Genomic DNA, 19,906 nt, shown 5'->3' with positions numbered 1-19,906 from the left:
GGTTTATTTGGTATCACGAGCTTTTGGAGTGCTGCGCCTTCATCAGGTGAGTGGCTCTTCTTTTCGGGACACTATAGAATGATATAAAAGCAGAATTTGTTGGAAATAGCACGGGCGTTCCAACTGAGCAGCTGATGCCAGCATAGTCGTGCTTTGTTCTTCCAGCATTTTACAATTTTGATTTTTTTTGTATTAACCATACGGGAATGGAACTTAGGGAAGTAACATTTAACAAGCCTGTAGTATTGATTCTTGCAAGGCTATGTAGTTTCAGAAAAATGTTACCAGGGCTCCAAGTGTTGTTATGAGAGACTAAAAAAACCTGTTGTATTGAGGGTTGAGAGATTTGGGGAATTTGTTTGTGGTTTTGGAAGCAGTAGAGACATCTATTCTGCCGCTGGGGGAATTCAGGACTAGGGCGGATGTAACCTTATTGGAACCAAACCATTCAGGTGATATGAGTCTCACTGTCTGGGCCAGCATTTATTGCCTATCCCTAATTGCGTTGAGAAGGTGGTGGTGAGCTGCCTTGAATCACAGCAGTCCACGTGGTGCAGGCACACTCAGTGCTGTTAGGGAGGGAATTTCAGTATTTTGACCCATCAGTGAAGGAATGAAATAGTTTTAAGTCAGGAAAGTAGTTGGAGTTGGAGAGAAACTTCCAGGTGGTGGTAGTCTTGTATGTACGAGAGAGATGGTAGGATTGTGGATCACCGCTGCCACCCAACCTCTTCACAAAGTTAATCATAACTTGAGGATTTTTTTTGCTGCGACCTGTGGCTACTCTACCAAGAGATCGGGTTAAAAAGAGATTGGGTGTCGTATGTCACACTTGTCTGTATTGTTCTATCCTCATGCAGCCTCTGCAGTGTGGCTGCAACCGCTCTGTGATTCCTGTAATCAACTACGCTAAAGTTTCCCCTCTTTATGCTGCCCACCCCTTTGCCCTCTGGAAGAGATCGCTGTGGCTTTTATCATCCTGATCCAATGGTCAAAGTACTGACATTTGATGGCACAGTGGTTAGCTCTGCTGCCTCACACCGCCAGGGACCCAAAGAACAATACAGCACAGGAACAGGCCCTTCGGCCCTCCAAGCCCGCGCCGCTCCCCGGTCCAGGATTGAATCCTGAATCCAGGATCCCCGCCCAATTTTCCAGCCTATCTACATACCAATATCCTATCCACCGAGCTGTCCCTCACAGCTACGATGCTTTGTTCATCACAAACCCGGGTTGGGTTGGACCCGGGTCCAATTCCGGCCTTGGGTGACTGTGTGGAGTTTGCACCTTCTCTCTGTCCCTGTGTGGGCTCCCTCCGGGTGTTCCAGTTTCCTCCCATTGTCCAAAGATGTGCAGGTTAGATGTGCTAAATGAACGGGGTCATGGGGATACTTTAACTTTATTTATTGGTGTCACAAGCATGACTCACACACTAGGACAGGTGAGTGAGCCTGGGTGGGATGCTCTTTCAGAGGATTGGTGCAGACTCAATGGGCCGAAAGGCCTCCTTCTGCACTGTAGGAGTTCTACGGTATTTTAAACCAAAAGAGAAAATGCTGGGAAATCTCAGCCCATCTGTAAGGAGAGAAAAGAGCTGACTTTGAGTCCAGACAACCCTTGTCAAAGCTGTGACAACTTTTGTCAGCTTTGACAAAGGGTCACCTGGACTCGAAACATTGGCTGTATTCTCTTACAGATGCTGCCAGACCTGCTGAGATTTTCCAGCGTTTTCTCTTTTGTTTACGGATTCCAGCGTCTGCAATAATTTGCTTTTATTCTATGGTATTGTCTTTGTTGGGTATTACTTTATTTACAGTGGCATTGTCCTTGTAATCTCCAGCACCTCTCCATGTTGTCTCCTGGTGGAGGGACAGCAGAGCTCCATTGGGAAGATGCTGTGGCAGTGAGAGCAGCCTGGCCCCCTGATGCTAGGGCTGGGATGGGCTGAATGGCCTCAGGAGCCCCCCCGCCCCCCGCGTGCCTGTCACGCGCTGTAGCCAGAGAGGGGCGGGGCCTGGCGCAGGGGCGCTGATTGGCTGGGCTGTGAAGGGCGGGGCCTGGCGCGGGGCGCTGATTGGCCGGGCTGTGAAGGGGGCGTGGCGGGAGCAGGTCAGGGCGGGGTCACGGGGCCGGTGGAGGAGGGACAGGAAAATGGCGGCGGCGGCGGTAGCGGCGGAGCAGCAGCGAGAGGAGCCCCAGGAGGAAGCGGCGGCGGCCCCCGGGCCGGAGGAGCCGGCGGCACAGGCGGCCGGGGGAGCGCGGAGGCCGGGTAAGCGGGACGGGGAACCGGGAGAAGACACAACCTCTCCCCCACCCCCCTTCAGAGACACAACCCCCCCCCCCCCCCCCGGAGACACAACCCCCCCACCCCCCCCTCAGACACACAACCCCCCCCATCCCCCCCTCCAGAGACACAACCCCCCCCTCAGACACACAACCCCCCCCATCCCCCCCTCCAGAGACACAACCCCCCCACCCCCCCCTCAGAGACACAACCCCCCCACCCCCCCTCAGAGACACAACCCTCCCACCCCCCTCAGAGACACAAACCCCCCACCCCCCTCAGAGACACAAACCCCCCCACCCCCCTCAGAGACACAAACCCCCCCACCCCCCTCAGAGACACAAACCCCCCCACCCCCCTCAGAGACACAAACCCCCCCACCCCCCTCAGAGACACAAACCCCCCCACCCCCCTCAGAGACACAAACCCCCCCACCCCCCTCAGAGACACAAACCCCCCCACCCCCCTCAGAGACACAAACCCCCCCACCCCCCTCAGAGACACAAACCCCCCCACCCCCCTCAGAGACACAAACCCCCCCACCCCCCTCAGAGACACAAACCCCCCCACCCCCCTCAGAGACACAAACCCCCCCACCCCCCTCAGAGACACAAACCCCCCCACCCCCCTCAGAGACACAAACCCCCCCACCCCCCTCAGACACAAACCCCCCCACCCCCCTCAGAGACACAAACCCCCCCACCCCCCTCAGAGACACAAACCCCCCCACCCCCCTCAGAGACACAAACCCCCCCACCCCCCTCAGAGACACAAACCCCCCCACCCCCCTCAGAGACACAAACCCCCCCACCCCCCTCAGAGACACAAACCCCCCCACCCCCCTCAGAGACACAAACCCCCCCACCCCCCTCAGAGACACAAACCCCCCCACCCCCCTCAGAGACACAAACCCCCCCACCCCCCTCAGAGACACAAACCCCCCCACCCCCTCAGAGACACAAACCCCCCCACCCCCCTCAGAGACACAAACCCCCCACCCCACCCTTCAGACACAATCCCACCCCCCCCCCTCAGAGAGACAACCCTCCCACCCCCCCCTCAGAGAGACAACCCTCCCACCCCCCCTCAGAGAGACAACCCTCCCACCCCCCACCTCCCTCAGAGACACAGAGAGCAAGAGATTGAACTCCTTCAGTTGGTCTCGCTGCTGTTTCAGCACAGGGCGTTTACAGCAATGTGGGTGGCACAGTGGTTAACACTGCCGTTTCACAATTCCCAGCTTGGGTCACTGTCTGTGTGGGGTTTGCACATTCTCCCCGTGTCTGCGTGGGTTTCCTCTGGGTGGTCCGGTTTCCTCCCACAGTCCGCAAGATGTGTGGGTTAGGGTGCATTGGCCATGCTAAATCCTCCCTCAGTGTACCCGAACAGGTGCCGGAGTGTGGCCTCTTTTAAGGTCAAACCAAATAAACAAACTCAAATTAAATCAGGACAAAGTAAAAGGGGCAGCTCCCCAAAAGGAGGGGGAACAGCCCGAACAAAAATCTAAGTACAAAGGAAACTTAAAAACATCAAATCATAATGTGATTATTAGGGTGGATAACGCACCCCAACCCCTGCGGTGCCCAACGGGCGCAGAAGGCGTCAACTGCGCCCGTGGACACTGCATGCTCCCTCTCCAGGGACACCTGGCCACGAGCGTAGCCGCGGTAGAGGGGCAGACAGTCAGGATGGACGGCCCCCTCGATCGCCCGCTGCCTGGACCTGTAAATGGCGCGTTTCGCCAGGCCCAGGAGCAGGTTCACAAGGAGGTTGCCATCCCGACCCGCACCAGGTGTCCGTAGATCAGGAGCATGGGACTGAAGGCGCCGGAGTGTGGCGACTAGGGGATTTTCACAGTAATTTCATTGCAGTGTTAATGTAAGCCTACTTCTGACGCTAATAAATAAACTTTAAGATGAAATACCTTCTGTCTACTGGGGCTACTTTATAGTGAATCCTAGTGAGTGTGTGAATGTTTTAAGCATGGTAAATATTGCACTCTTGATCTTTCAGCCTTATGCAGCGAAGTGTCGATTGCTCTTTGAAAATTTGTTTTAAGGATCACTTTCTGTGCCATGATGCTGATTGTTTCTGTAGGGGACGTTATAGTTGAACCCAGTGTTATAAATCCGTGTTTCCATCATGAGTATCTGTGTAACAGTGCGGTGAGAGAATCATAGAATCCCTACAGTACAGAAAGAGGCCATTCGGCCCATCAAGTCTGCACCGACCACAATCCCACCCAGGCCCTACCCCCATATCCCTACATATTTTACCCACTAATCCCACTAACCTACGCATCTCGGGACACTAAGGGCAACTGGCTGTCAAACTCCTAATGTCATTTTTTTGAAATTAGCTTGCAGATTCTAATCTGGGATGGTCTTGATCTTAAATTGCCAATTTTCTGATTAGATTGTATGAAGCATGGAAAAATGTTGACTTTTCATCTGTCCATGGGACTTCATAGAATCCTATAGTGCAGAAAAAGGCCATTCGGCCCATCATGTCTGCACTGACTACAATCCCATCCTGGCCCTATCCCCACAACCCTACTTATTTACCCTACTTATTTACCCTACTATCTCCCTGACACTAAGGGGCAATTTACCATGGCCAATCAACCTTCAACCTTCAACCGATGCTATACACTAGATACATCGATGACATTTTCTTCCTTTGGACTCATGGTGAACAATCACTGAAACAACTCTATGATGACATCAACAAGTTCCATCCCACCATCAGGCTCACCATAGACTACTCTCCGGAATCGGTTGCATTCTTGGACACGCGCATCTCCATTAAGGACGGTCACCTCAGCACCTCACTGTACCGCAAGCCCACGGATAACCTCACGATGCTCCACTTCTCCAGCTTCCACCCTAAACACGTTAAAGAAGCCATCCCCTACGGACAAGCCCTCCGTATACACAGGATCTGCTCGGATGAGGAGGATCGCAACAGACACCTCCAGACGCTGAAAGATGCCCTCATAAGAACAGGATATGGCGCTAGACTCATTGATCAACAGTTCCAACGTGCCACAGCGAAAAACCGCACCGACCTCCTCAGAAGACAAACACGGGACACAGTGGACAGAGTACCCTTCGTTGTCCAGTACTTCCCCGGAGCGGAGAAGCTACGGCATCTCCTCCGGAGCCTTCAACATGTCATTGATGAAGACGAACATCTCGCCAAGGCCATCCCCACACCCCCACTTCTTGCCTTCAAACAACCGCACAACCTCAAACAGACCATTGTCCGCAGCAAACTACCCAGCCTTCAGGAGAACAGTGACCAAGACACCACACAACCCTGCCACAGCAACCTCTGCAAGACGTGCCGGATCATCGACACAGATGCCATCATCTCACGTGAGAACACCATCCACCAGGTACACGGTATATACTCTTGCAACTCGGCCAACGTTGTCTACCTGATACGCTGCAAGAAAGGATGTCCCGAGGCATGGTACATTGGGGAAACTATGCAGACGCTGCGACAACGGATGAATGAACACCGCTCGACAATCACCAGGCAAGACTGTTCTCTTCCTATTGGGGAGCACTTCAGCGGTCACGGGCATTCGGCCTCTGATATTCGGGTAAGCGTTCTCCAAGGCGGCCTTCGCGACACACGACAGCGCAGAGTCGCTGAGCAGAAACTGATAGCCAAGTTCCGCACACACAAGGACGGCCTCAACCGGGATATTGGGTTTATGTCACACTATTTGTAACTCCCACAGTTGCGTGGACCTGCAGAGTTTCACTGGCTGTCTTGTCTGGAGACAATACACATCTTTTTAGCCTGTCTTGATGCTCTCTCCACTCCCATTGTTTTGTTTCTTAAAGACTTGATTAGTTGTAAGTATTCGCATTCCAACCATTATTCATGTAAATTGAGTCTGTGTCTTTATAAGTTCTGTTTGTGAACAGAATTCCCACTCACCTGAAGAAGGGGCTTAGAGCCTCGAAAGCTTGTGTGGCTTTTGCTACCAAATAAACCTGTTGGACTTTAACCTGGTGTTGTTAAACTTCTTACTCCAATCAACCTAACCAGCACATCTTTGGAGTGTGGGAGGAAATCGGAGCGCCCGGAGGAAACCCACACAGACACGGGGAGAACGTGCAAACTCCACACAGACTCTCTAAACTATGAAATCTATAAGAATATTCTATGTAAGTCTCTAACATGACAGCTGTAATTTTCTTTGTAAAGTTTCACCGTAAAAATGGCCATGAGTCTAGTCTCGCTGGTTTTTGTATATTAGCAATTCCAAAAATTGCTGTTGGAATGTTTCGCAGTCTTCTGGCTGAATTTTGGTCAAAAGATTGACTTTTTGGACTCTTGAGCAGCTTTCTGTGGCTCATCTCCAGCACTCTTGGAGAACCACTGGATCAACTATTAACATTACAATTTTACTCTTTCGATAGATGATTTTGGAGTGGAAACAGCAGAGGAAGCTACTGAACCTTCCGAACCAGACATCAACGAGCTCTGTAAGGACATGTTTACCAAAATGTCTGTCTACCTGCAAGGAGAACTGACAGGTGAGTTTGATATTAGTTGTGTAACAATCGAACTGCGGAGCTGTACTCTATAACTAGAGGAAAAGCACAACTCCCCTTTCATGATGGGCTTTGGCATCATATTTCCTCTTGGACTACTGGGCACAATTAAGCAGAGGTTCTCCCACAGTTCATTGGGTGTTAAACATTGTTTTTTGGCCAGCATCTCTCCTCCAACTGGTATCTTACACCAATTGTATAGGGCATTGGTGAGGCCTCATCTGGAGTATTGTGCGCAGTTTTGGTGTCCTTATCTGAGGAAGGTTGTCCTTGCTACGGAGGAAATACAGCAAAGGTTTGCCAGCTGATTCCTGGGATGGCAGGTCTGTCATATGAGGAGAGACTAAGTTGGTTAGGATTGTATTCATTAAAGTTTAGAAGTGAGAGGGGATCTCATAGAAACTTATAAAATTCTAACAAGGTAGATTCAGAAAGAATGTTCCCAATGGTGGGGGAGTCCAGAACTAGGGGTCATAGTTTGAAGATAAGGTGGAAACCTTTTAGAACTGAGGTGAGGAGAAATTTCTTTACCCAAAGTGGTGAATGTGTGGAATTCACGACCACTGAATGTAGTTGAGGCCAAAATGTTGTCTGATTTCAAGAAGAAATTAGAGATAGCTCTTGGGACTAAAGGGATATGGGGGATCAGGATATTGAATTTGATGATCAGCCATGATAATAAATTGTGGAGCAGGCTTGAAGGGCTGAATGGCCTACTCCTGCTCCTACTTTCTATTTCTCTATCTTGAAAATATAACTGGTCATTAAATTATTAGAGCTCAGATTTATAGTAATTGATGAGGAGAATTAGAGAGGAGTTGAGAAATGCTTTTCACCCTTGGGTCAATGGAGTAGAAGCAAGAAGTAGTATTTGGAGGGGTGGGGGTGGGTGAGGCGGGGACGGTGTTTGGAGCCAGAGCAAACAATTCTGAGAGGAGGTGGGTGAAAAGATTGTTTTTAAAAGGAAGAGCGAGATGATCAGAGCAGTACAGGATGGGGTTGGAGTCACACAGAGAAGGCCCACATGACTGAAAGGTTTACCACCAATGTTTGAGATGGGGTTTCGGGGTGGGGGAGAGGGGGGGACTGAAAGGAGGGAGGGAATGTGAAGATTGAAGGGTGCAAGCAAGTGTGGAGTGAGTGAAAGGGAAGATGAGTATAATTAAAGCAGTGGCAGACAAGGGAGCAAGTGAAAGTCTTCTGGTCCAGAGCCAGAAAGTGCAGATTGAGGATTGTGAAGGGCAAATATATCAGACAATCCTTACAGTGCAGAAGGAGGCCATTTGACCCATCGAGTCTGTGCCAACCACAATCCCACCCAGGCCCTCTCCCTGTAACCCCACATATTTACCCTCTACCTCCCCTAACACTAATTTAGCATGCTCAATCAACCTAACCTACACACCTTGGAGTGTGGGAGGAAACTGGAGCAGCCGGAGGAAACCCACGGGGGTGTATATGACGGAAACATTCTTTCAATCAGCTGCAATTTGTTTGAAACCAGGACTCTGGGCTCCTTTGCACAACTGTAACGGAGAGATGTGATGGTTGGCAACCTGAAGAATGAGCTCAAATAGGCTGCAGGACTCGTTGGAAACCAATCTTGTATCTTGCTGATTATTGCCATAGTTTAAATTTGGACAATGCTCGTGTCCCTCTTGAGCAAGGAGTTAAAGTTTATTTATTAGGGTCGCGAGTAGGCTTACATTTGCACTGCAATGAAGTTACTGTGAAAATCCCCTAGTCGCCGCACTCAGGAACACTGAGGGAGAATTTAGCATGGCCAATGCACCTAATCAGCACGCCTTTTGGACTACCAGACGAAACCCACGCAGAAACTGGGAGAACGTGCAGACTCTGAACAGACAGTGATCAAAGCCGGGAATCCAACCCGGGTCCCTGGCGCTGTGTTAATTTGATGTTTTTAAGTTTCCTTTGTACTTTGATTTCTGTTCGGGCTGTTCCCCCTCCTTTTTGGGGAGCTGCCCCTTTTACTTTGTCCTGATTTAATCTGAGTTTGTTTACTTGGTTTGGTTTGACCTAAAAAGAGGGCAGCAGTGCCAACCACTGTAAACGTGTACCTGTTCCTGTCCTTAACAGACTTGAATACTGAGCTGTACATTACAAACCGAATTCATCACTGAGTTACTGATGCATGTTATCTCTCTATCTGCCCGTAGCTACCTGCGAAGATTACAAACTCTTGGAGAACATGAACAAACTGACTGGCCTCAAATACCTTGAAATGAAGGAAATTGCTGTTAATATTAATCGCAATCTCAAAGATCTCAATCAGAAATGTGAGTATTCGGGCATTTCAATTTTGAACAGTGAGTGGTTAATGGGAGTTGCTTCATGGATGAGCTGATGCTAGGGTTGTAATGTTTAGCTGCCAATCCCATTTGGCTACAAGCTCGCATTCCTTTGTAGGGGCTGTCCAAATACGGCTCGTGACTTAAGTGCGGGATAATTATTGGGAGCTCTCTCAACTGGGAACTGCTTGATGTCTCATTTGACACTGTCCAAGTATAATGTACTGAATTGGCTGGATTATAGAAACACAGAGGGACCTCGGTGTGCAAGTCCACAAATCCTTGAAGGTGGCAACACAGGTGGAGAAGGTGGTGAAGAAGGCATATGGTATGCTTGCCTTTATAGGACGGGGTATAGAGTATAAAAGCTGGAGTCTGATGATGCAGCTGTATAGAACGCTGGTTAGGCCACATTTGGAGTACTGTGTCCAGTTCTGGTCGCCGCACTACCAGAAGGACGTGGAGGCATTGGAGAGAGTGCAGAGAAGGTTTACCAGGATGTTGCCTGGTATGGAGGGTCTTAGCTATGAGGAGAGATTGGGTAGACTGGGGTTGTTCTCCTTGGAAAGACGGAGAATGAGGGGAGATCTAATAGAGGTATACAAGATTATGAAGGGTATAGATAGGGTGAACAGTGGGAAGCTTTTTCCCAGGTTGGAGGTGACGATCACGAGGGGTCACGGGCTCAAGCTGAGAGGGGCGAAGTATAACTCAGATATCAGAGGGATGTTTTTTACACAGAGGGTGGTGGGGGCCTGGAATGCGCTGCCAAGTAGGGTGGTGGAGGCAGGCACGCTGACATCGTTTAAGACTTACCTGGATAGTCACATGAGCAGCCTGGGAATGGAGGGATACAAACGATTGGTCTAGTTGGACCAAGGAGCGGCACAGGCTTGGAGGGCCGAAGGGCCTGTTTCCTGTGCTGTACTGTTCTTTGTTCTTTGTTCTTTGATTTCTTCAAATGCTAGGAGCAACATTTGGAACAAAGATGTTGGGGGTTTCCCTGCACAAAGTATCTTTCTCAAGAAGAGTGAGGATTACAATTGTTATTTTTGAATTTAGTGGCATTAAAATCCAGTAATTCAGGCAATGGTCGCAACTTGTCGCTAAATCTGCAGTGGAGGCTGAAAATTTGCTAAACAAACATTGAGTTTATAAACTATTGTAGCAGAATCACCCTGGAGTTGAGCTTAAGTAGAATTGGATAGTTATTTTTGATATGTTATCAAAAATGCAATAAAGTGAAATTTGTTGGCTGTAAGTTGTCTAATTTTTAAAACTTCACTGGATATGGATATCGCAAGCTAGGCTAAGTCAGCATCTATTGTCCATCCCTAAATGCCCTTGAAGGTGGTGGTGAGCTGCCTTCACTGCAGTCTCTGTGATGTAGGTACACCCACACTGCTGTTAGAGAAGAATTTTGACCGAGCGACAATGAAGAAATGGCGATATAGTTCCAAATCAGGATGACGTTTGGCTTGGAGGGGAACTTGAAGATGGTGGTGTTCATGTGTATCTGCTTCCCTTGTCCTTCTAGATGGTAGTGGTCGCAGGCTTGGAAGGTGCTGTTGAAAGAGCCTTGGTGAGTTACTGCAGTGCATCTTCTGATGACGTGCTGTGCTGTCACTGTGCCAATGCCTGTCAATCAGGTTACTTTGTCCTGGATGATGTTGAGCTTCTTGTGTTGTTGGAGCTGCACTCATTCAGGCAAGTGGAGAGCGTTCCATCACACTCCTGACTTTGCCTTCTAGACAGTGGGCAGCCTTTGAGGAGTCAGGAGGTGAGATATTTGCAAAATTCCCAACCTCTGAACTTTTTTTATTCGTGGGACATGGGTGTCGCTGGCTGGCCAGCATTTATTGCCCATCCCTAGTTGCCCTTGAACTGAGTGGCTTGCTTGGCCATTCTAGAGGGCATTTGAGAGTCAACCACATTGCTGTGGATCTGGAATCACATGTAGGCCAGACCAGGTATGGATGGCAGATTTCCTTCCCTGAAGGACATTAGTGAACCAGACGGGTTTTTCTGAGAATTGACAATAGTTTCAGGGTCATCAGTAGATTCTTAATTCCAAATTTTTTTTATTGAATTGAAATTCCACCATCTGCTGTGGCGGCATTCGAACCCAGGTCTCCAGAACATTAGCTGAGTTTCTGGATTAATAGTCTAGCGATAATACTATTAGACTGTTGCCTCCCTCTTTGCTCCTGTAATATGTGGTTAATGGTTGATGGTAAAGCTGTGGAATGACATGCGAATAGGTTGTGTTCCCTTGTTAGAGATGAGTATTGCCTGGTACTTGCGGCAAATAACATTCGGACCACACATCACCCTAGCCTGAATGTTGTCCAGGTCTTGCTGTGTGCAGGCTTCATTATCTAAGGAGTTGTGAATCGATCAGAACAGTGAGCAATCATCAGTGAACATCCCTACATTTGGTCTTTCTATTAGTAGGAAGGTGATTGAAATGGCTGAAGATGGTTTGGCCTGCAGTAATGTCCATAGGCTGAGATGTGCCTCCCAGCAGGTACAACCAAGTCCTTTTGCGCTGGGCATGACTCCAACCAGTGCAAGGATTGTACTCCCCACACACTCAATTCCCATTCACCTCAATGTACTCTGGCTTCTTGAAGACGCACTCTATTAAAGGTAGTCGCTCATCTCACATTAGCTTGTCTCAGTTGATGGCATTCTCACTAAGTATCAGAAAGGACTGAGCCCTGGTCTAGGACTTGGAAGTCCGATCTCGGCTGATGCTGAAGTGGAGTCCTGATGGATATGGTATAGTGTAGGGGGCACGCTGTCTTTCCGATGACTTCAAGTAAGAGACCTCTTTTGCTCCTCCGTTGGTATCAACACTTGACATTGAGCGACAAGCTATTATGACTAATAAACCATTGAGTTGTGTTTGGTTTGTCAGAAATTATGTGACATTTCGCTGTCATAAGATCAAACCCAAGAGCCAGAGTGCACTGGTCATGTATACCACCGTTTGTGCCTCACGCAAACCAACCTCCCATCCATTGACTCTGTCTACACTTCCCGCTGCCTCGGAAAAGCAGCCGGCATAATTAAGGACCCCATGCAATCCGGACATTCTCTCTTCCGCCGCCTTCCGTTGGGAAAAATTGTCTAAGTGAGTGGGTGAGGGTCTGGCAGATGGAGTACAATGTTGGTAAATGTGAGGTCATCCATTTTGGTAGGAATAACAGCAAAATGGACGATTATTTAAATGGTAAAAAAATTGCAGCATGCTGCTGTGCAGAGGGATCTGGATGTCCTTGTGCAGGAATCTCAAGGAGTTGGTTTGCAGGTGCAGCAGGTAATTAAGAAGACAAATGGAATTTTGTCCTTCATTGCTAGAGGGATGGAGTTTAAAAACAGCGAGATTATGTTGCAGCTGTATAAGGTGCTGGTGAGGCCACACCTGGAGTACTGTGTACAGTTTTGGTCTCCTTACTTGAGAAAGGATATACTGGCACTGGAGGGGGTGCAGAGGAGATTCACTAGGTTGATTCTGGAGTTGAGAGGGTTGGCTTATGAGGAGAGACTGAGTAGACTGGGGCTATACTCATTGGAATTCAGAAAAATGAGGGGCGATCTTATAGAAACATATAAGATTATGAAGGGAATAGATAAGATAGCAGGGAAGTTGTTTCCACTGGTGGGTGAAACTAGAACTAGGGGGCATAGCCTCAAAATAAGGGGAAGCAGATTTAGGACTGAGTTGAGAGGAACTACTTCACACAAAGGGTCGTGAATCTATGGAATTCCCTGCCCAGTGAAGCAGTTGAGGCTACCTCATTGAATGTTTTTAAGGCAAGGATAGATAAATTTTTGAACAGTAAAGGAATTAAGGGTTATGGTGAGTGGGCGGGTAAGTGGCGCTGAGTCCACAAAAAGATCAGCCATGATCTTATTGAATAGCGGAACAGGCTCGAGGGGCCAGATGGCCTACTCCAGCTCCTAGTTCTTATGTTCTTATGAAAAAGATATAAAAGTCTGAGGTCACGTACCAATTGACTCAAGAACTGCTTCTTCCCTGCTGCTGTCAGACCTTTGAATGGACCTACCATATATTAAGTTGTTCTTTCTCTACACCCTAGCTATGACTGTAACACTACATTCTGCACTCTCTCCTTTCTGTCTCTACGAACGATATGCAGTATCTATATAGCGCGCAAGAAACAATACTTTTCACAGTATACCAATACATGTGGTGACAAATCAGCGGTTCGAGGGGAAGGATTATGCAATCGTAACTTTTAGCATAATAGTTTATGATCTTTCAAGCAGGCTGTTGGGAGCCTATTTTCTTCCCCACGTGACCAGCTTAAAACCGTCTGAAGGCACATAATTGAGTAACTTGGAAACTTCCTGGTTTCTGATGGTGCGAAGGAGGAGCTCTGTCGTGTGTAATGCTGGTGACACGGGCAGTTTTCAATAACCGTGCCCAGCTCAAATGAATGTCGAGAGGAATAAGAAGTTGCAGGGAAGGTTGTGTTTAAATTTTGGAGTAACATCGACCATGCAGCGGGTAATGGCTGACTATCGTGTGAGTAGGAAAAGCAGCAGCACAGTTGTCCCCCTTTTACTTTGTCCCGACTTAATCTGAGTTTGTTTATTTGGTTTGACCTAAAAAGAGGGCAATAAAGTGAAGCCATTTGGACTCCCCTTGATTGGACCTGTTTTCTTTAAGCAATTATGTTTTCAACTTTTGCTGGTAACTTAGTCTCTCTCTGTCTCCGCCAGAGCATTTGTATCCTCTTCACAGCAGTAAGAACCAATTTTCTGCAGATCATTTGCTGCTTAATGATATTTTAGATTTCTCTTGTAGCCCAGAGTGGTTGATTTTGAAATGTGCCTGGTGTTTATCCTCCTAGATGCCAGTCTGCAGCCATACCTTGATCAGATCAATCAGATTGAGGAACAAGTCACAGCCCTGGAACAAGCAGCCTACAGGCTGGATGCGTACTCCAAAAAACTAGGTGGGATTTTATACTCTCTGCTTGCAATCTGTGTTACTCATACAAACTACTCGTGTTACGCTGGGGATAGTTTTAAAAGCAAAATTGTGTATTAGGATCATGCTTTCTAAATCTATTTTGAGCATCAACTAATGTAAAAGCCCTAATGCTTGGGAGTTGCCTTGGTAGAACTCCTATTTCCAATTTTGAAGCTGTGGTTTTGAGTACCATACGGTTGGGTTTATGATCTCGATTCTGGGTGCCCTGTGTTTAAAAGGGCTGTAGTGCTTTGAACATTAATTGTGGGACGTACTGGGTGTAATGTACTCTATAAGTACATTACTGTACCAGGCAGCACGGTGGCACAATGGTTGGCACTGCTGCCTCACAGCGCCAGGGTCCCAGGTTTGATTCCAGTCTCTGGTCACTGTGTGTAGTTTGAACATCCTCCCTGTGTCTGCGTGGGTTTCCTCCGGGTGCTCTGGTTTCCTCCCACAGTCCAAAGGTGTGCGGGTTAGGTTGATTGGCTATGCTAAATTGCCCCTTAGTGTCAGGGGGATTAGCAGGGTAAATGTCTGCTAATGTTATGGGAATAGGGCCTGGGTGGTATTGTGATTGGTACAGACTCAATGGGCCAAATGACCTGTAGAGTAGGGATTCTATGATTCTAAGCTGCTTGTAAAGAAATATGAGTTAGGCTAGGGGTAGACCACTTGACCCGTTGAGCCTTCTTGGCTATTCAGTAAGACCATGGCTGATCTGATTGTAACCTCAACTCCACGTTCTTGCCTAGCACTTTTCTCCCCCATGTTAATAAAGAATCTATCAAATTCTGCCTTAAAAATATTCAAAGATTCTACTTCCAGTGCCTTTTGAGCTAGAGTTTCAGAGACTCACCACCCTCTGAGAAAAAAATTCTCCCAATCTGTCATGAGTAATCCCCTAGTTCTAGATCCTCCAAGCGGAAGCATCCTCTCCACATCCACCCTGTCCCTACTCCTCAGGATCTTAAAGGTTTTGATCGAGTCGCCTCAAAGAACAAAGAAAATTACAGCACAGGAACAGGCCTTTCGGCCCACCAAGCCTGCTCCGACCATGCTGCCTGACTGAACTAAAACCCCCTCCCCTTTCGGGGACCATATCCCTCTATTCCCATCCTATTCATGTATTTGTCCAGACGCCCCTTTAAAAGTCATTATCGTATCTGCTTCCACTATCGCCCCTGGCAACGACTTCCAGGCACCCACCATCCTTTTGTGTAAAAAAGATTTGCCTCTTATGTCTCCTTTAAACCTTGCCCCTCGCACCTTAAACCTATGCCCCCTAGTAATTGACTCTTCCATCCTGGGAAAAAGCTTCTGACTATCCACTTTATCCACGCTCCTCATAATCTTGTAGACTTCTATAAAGTCGCCCCTCAACCTCCGTCGTTCCAGTGAGAACAAACCAAGTTTCTCCAACCTCTCCTCATAGCTAATGTCCTCCATACCAAGCAACGTCCTGGTAAATCTTTTCTGTACCCTCTCCAAAGCCTCCACATCCTTCTGGTAGTGTGGCGACCAGAATTGAACACTCTGTCCCAAGTAAGGCCGAACTAAGGTTCTATAAAGCTGCAACATGACTTGCCAATTTTTAAACTCAATGCCCTGGCCGATGAAGGCAAGCATGCCGTATGCCGCCTTGACTACCTTCTCCACCTGCATTGCCACTTTGAGTGACCTGTGTACCTGTACACCCAGGTCCCTCTGCCTATCAATACTCTTAAGGGTTCTGCCATTTATTGTATATTTCCTATCTGTATTAGATTCCAAAATGCATTACCTCACATTTGTCCGGATTAAACTCCATCTGCCATCTCTCCGCCCAAGCCTCCAACCGATCTATATCCTGCTGTATCCTCTTACTACAGCCTCTTACTCTTCTAAACTCTAGTGGATACAAATTTAACCTTTCCTCATAAGACAACCAGACCATTCCTGGCCATTTGTCTGGTAAACCATCTCTGAATTGTTTCCAATGCATTTGCATCTTTCCTTTAAATATAGAGATAAATACTGTACATAATACTCCAGGTGTGGTCTCGGAGGGTGGGTGAAGATAAAAGCAGGAGGTATCCCAAAGCTTGTGTTGAACAATTCCCCGGTTCTTGGATATCAATGCTCCTTTCGGGGGTCAGGTGTGGCCTATTTCGTGCTGCTAATATGTCATGCGGCCAAATCTTGCCAAGCTTCTGTGAACAAAAATATTGGCAGATCCATATTACAGAATGCGGCAGTGCAGAAGAGGCCCTTCGGCCCATTGAGTTTGCACCGACGCAGGAAAGGTCCTGACCTGCCCATCTAATCCCACTTGCCAGCACTTGGCCCATAGCCCTGAATGTTATTGCGTGTCAAGTACTCATCCAGGTACTTTTTAAAGGACGTGAGGCATCCCGCCCCCACCACCCTCCCAGTCAGCGCATTCCAGACCGTCACCACCCTCTGGGTAAAAAAGTTTTTCCTCAAATCACCTCCCACCACTCACTTTTAACGTGTGTCCCCTCGTGACTGACCCTTCAATTAAAGGGAACAGCTGCTCCCTATCCACCCTGTCCATGCCCCTCATAATCTTGTACACAATCAGGTCGCCCCTCAGTCTTCTCTCCGCTCGAGAAAACAACCCAAGCCTATTCAACCTCTCTATGTAACTTGAGTGTTCCATCCCAGGCAGCTTCCTGGTGAATCTTCTCTGCACCCCCTCCAGTGCGTTCACATCCTTATATAACTGATATTCTTGTTGAAGTGCGTTCTATGTAGTCGTCATCTTGAAGGTTCTAACTGCATTGTTCCATTCTAATTGCAGAAGCTAAGTTTAAGAAGTTAGAGAAGCGATGACTTCTACAGATTTGAAGATGTTACAAGCAGTATACGTTGGCCGATGGGTAGATGAAGGAGAGGTCATTCGCAAAAGAACTAGAGGACTAATGAACTTTCGTTTGGTGATGAGATTGTTGGTGGGCTCTGCAGTGACCAATCTACAAAGATTGGACAGTGGCTGTGTTGTGGCCGCCTTATTTTTTTTCCCTCCAACCTGCACGTATAGGCAAGAGCTTTTGGACCCTGAGCCACTATTACTGCTGCTTCAGGACAGTGGGTAACCTTGGTTGTGCAAACTGCTTAACACATTAGCTTGTTGAATTAATTTTTTGTTATTTAAATGGATTGTTCCTCCTCTGACTGCTAGGACAAAGCTACCGATCCCAGCAAGAGCATCAGAATGAGACGTGGAAGGGTCCAGGAGCCATTAATCCACATCTTCCATGGGCAGGACCTCCAAATCTTGTGCGGCGGTAGTTAACAATGATCATGTCGGCAAACTAGAAAATAGTATGTTAATTCTTACCCAAATGGGTTTCCTGGTGACAGGTCAGAAATTTCTCACATTAGCGATGCTGGTGATCGTTGCAAGTTTGTGTTTTATGTATTAACTTGGTGTGGACAGAAATAGCAACGTTGCAGTATCACGAGTGGAAACATTCAAAAACCATCTGCAAAAGAACGAAATGTGGTCCGGAAAGTAAAGTGATCTTTTATCTTGTGTATATTAAACTCTAGTGTAAGTTTGCACATTCTGTTGGCAGCTGCCAGTATTTACAGTTAGATTTTCAGTGTGTGAACTGTTCTGCACCTGTTCTAACAGAGGCCTTATCTGCATTAATGGGATCGACCGTGGCTGTATGAAAATCAGTTTATTGTAAGAATTGCTAATCGGTGATTTTCAAAGACTCGCGTCTTTGACTAGATCAACCCTTTCCCTCGCAAAATACTCAGTTACCCAGAGAATTGTTTTAATCACCACCTCCCTCCTGGCTGTTCAAATTGCTGGTGTCGATTTTTTTTTTTTTCCTCCTTTGTTCTGGCGCACAGCAGCAGCTTCTGGTGTTGTTTGGTAACCTGTGCCCTGCCTGGCACTGGATTGGGAGTCTTTGGCATTGCTCAAGCCCTGTTCCTCTTTGAATCCATGCAGGTCACGTTCTGTCTGCTGTCTGATCTTGTTTCCTCCAGTGGGTTTCTGTCGCTCCGCCCGAGTCCTGCAAAAAACATTGATGACCATGTTGATCTTCCCAAAAGGAAACCGGTCGGGTGTCTCCACTTGTCCGGTTTTAGAGGAATTCCACATAATTGAAGAGCTCATTTATTCAGCTTGCTGTGTTGATGGGCAGGCAGCAATGACAATGTCCCCAATGTTAGCATTTAGCCAGGAGTCTAGTTTGTACAGTAGTTAAAGCACAGACTGGCATTCATGCTCCACATGAACACCACCCCCCCACCCCAACACTGCCACCAATTAACACACTTATGTACTCTTCCTTCTATCCCTTTCTCCCTTGTGTTTATCTTAACCTCTCCTTAAATGCCTCTGTGCTGCAGCTTGTGTTTTCCACATTCCCTAACTATTCTATGGTTAAAGTAATTTGTGACATCCCTAATTAAATTTATTAGTAACTTGTATTTCTGGCTCCTCGTCCAAGTCTGACCCACATCTCGCAGACTGCCCTATCAGACACTTCCATCAGGCAAATGACCTATCCTGGGATGACCCTTTAACCTTCTTTACCAGAGGTAATGGCCCCAGTCTGTGCAATCATTCCCGCTGGGTGTCGCCCCTCAGTTCCGGGATTGTCCTGGTAAAACCTTTTTGCACTTTCTCCACTGCCTCTATCCATCAACACTTGGCCAGTCCTGGTTAAGTTCCCACTGCTTCACGATGCTGTGCTGTTGTAAGAGATGTGACTTTCACTGTACTGGGTGTAAAAAAAAAAAAAATTACTTTTTTTCCCCCTTTGGGCGGTCAATATGTACTGTCAATCTTTTAGCAATGATGCAACGGAAGAATGGTGTTGAATTTGGCTATCTTTTGATCAGTCTCGTCTAACAATAGAACCTCGAGTGTAAAACCATTTGAGGACAAACTTGTCTCCTCATCAAGTCTCGTTTGTAACTATATTTAAGCTGGGATATGTTATCGCACCACGTGAAGCTATGATTAATAGTCGCAATTGTACTTGGTTTGTTAATCCGACTACTATTAAATTATGAACTTTTGTGTTTAAAATGTAAATTTTAAGCTCTGCTTTAAGAACAGCGTGATGTAATGGGGGGGTCTGTGAAAAGGTTGTAATGGGGCTCGACTGAGGATCTGAACTTCCGACGTGAGAAGTCTGCGTGCATGCACACGTGCTTCTTCAGCAAGCCCATTCTTAATCTGTTCCCGTATTTTTAACCTTGCTATGTCATGCGGCAGCTGTAGGAGGGGGTAGGTATTTGTGGCTGACTCACTGGCGCGGACATGTTTAGCCCTGTGGTTTCCACCTTCCTCTGCAGCTGTGGAGGCCAGTAGTGGTGTAACATTGTCAGAATTAAATGTACAATTACTCTACACCTCGTTGTGCTCCTGGGTGCTGCCTCACGTTAACCGTTGTGTCCAGTTAATGCGCCACTTAATCTGTACACAAACCTGGCAAGTTGATGGAAATATGCTCGTAACCAACTTATGGCGGTCCTTTTATTTTGGGCGAGAAGGTGGTAATATTGCATGATTTGAATATGGATTTGCAGAGCCATGATGGGACGAATGGCCTCCTGTGTTGATCGTTCCATGTTTTGGCTCATTCTATGCGGCATGTAGACGTTTATAAGATGTTGGCCCACACTCTGCCGACAGTACATGTTCACTGTGTATGGCACCTGTGTATTGCAACTGATGGAATCAAATAAAACTTGCATTATGCTG

The 19,906-nt window shown here is 47.5% G+C and overlaps 1 protein-coding gene across 1 annotated transcript; it reads left to right on the top strand.

Annotated features, from left to right (window-relative positions):
• Positions 1-2,125: 2,125 nt before the first annotated feature.
• bloc1s2 (biogenesis of lysosomal organelles complex-1, subunit 2) lies at positions 2,126-19,906 on the top strand. The gene is made up of 5 exons (XM_078199509.1): positions 2,126-2,269; positions 6,721-6,837; positions 9,036-9,155; positions 14,051-14,155; positions 16,976-19,906. The coding sequence occupies exons 1-5, from the start codon at positions 2,152-2,154 to the stop codon at positions 17,005-17,007; spliced, it is 492 nt and encodes a 163-aa protein (XP_078055635.1). The 5' UTR covers positions 2,126-2,151; the 3' UTR covers positions 17,008-19,906.

Source organism: Mustelus asterias, chromosome 28 (assembly GCF_964213995.1).
Source record: "Mustelus asterias chromosome 28, sMusAst1.hap1.1, whole genome shotgun sequence".
In the NCBI taxonomy this organism is placed as follows: Eukaryota; Metazoa; Chordata; class Chondrichthyes; order Carcharhiniformes; family Triakidae; genus Mustelus; species Mustelus asterias.
The sequence above is the reverse complement of the archived record's forward strand: the minus strand, read 5'-3'. Positions and strand labels throughout refer to the sequence as shown.

Coding starts and splice junctions, on each gene's coding strand:
- bloc1s2 (XM_078199509.1), top strand. CDS start 2,152: ATGGCGGCGGCGGCGGTAGCGGCGGAGCAGCAGCGAGAGGAGCCCCAG. Junction 6,838..9,035: donor CCTGCAAGGAGAACTGACAG/GTGAGTTTGATA, acceptor ATCTGCCCGTAG/CTACCTGCGAAGATTACAAA. Junction 14,156..16,975: donor TGCGTACTCCAAAAAACTAG/GTGGGATTTTAT, acceptor TTCTAATTGCAG/AAGCTAAGTTTAAGAAGTTA.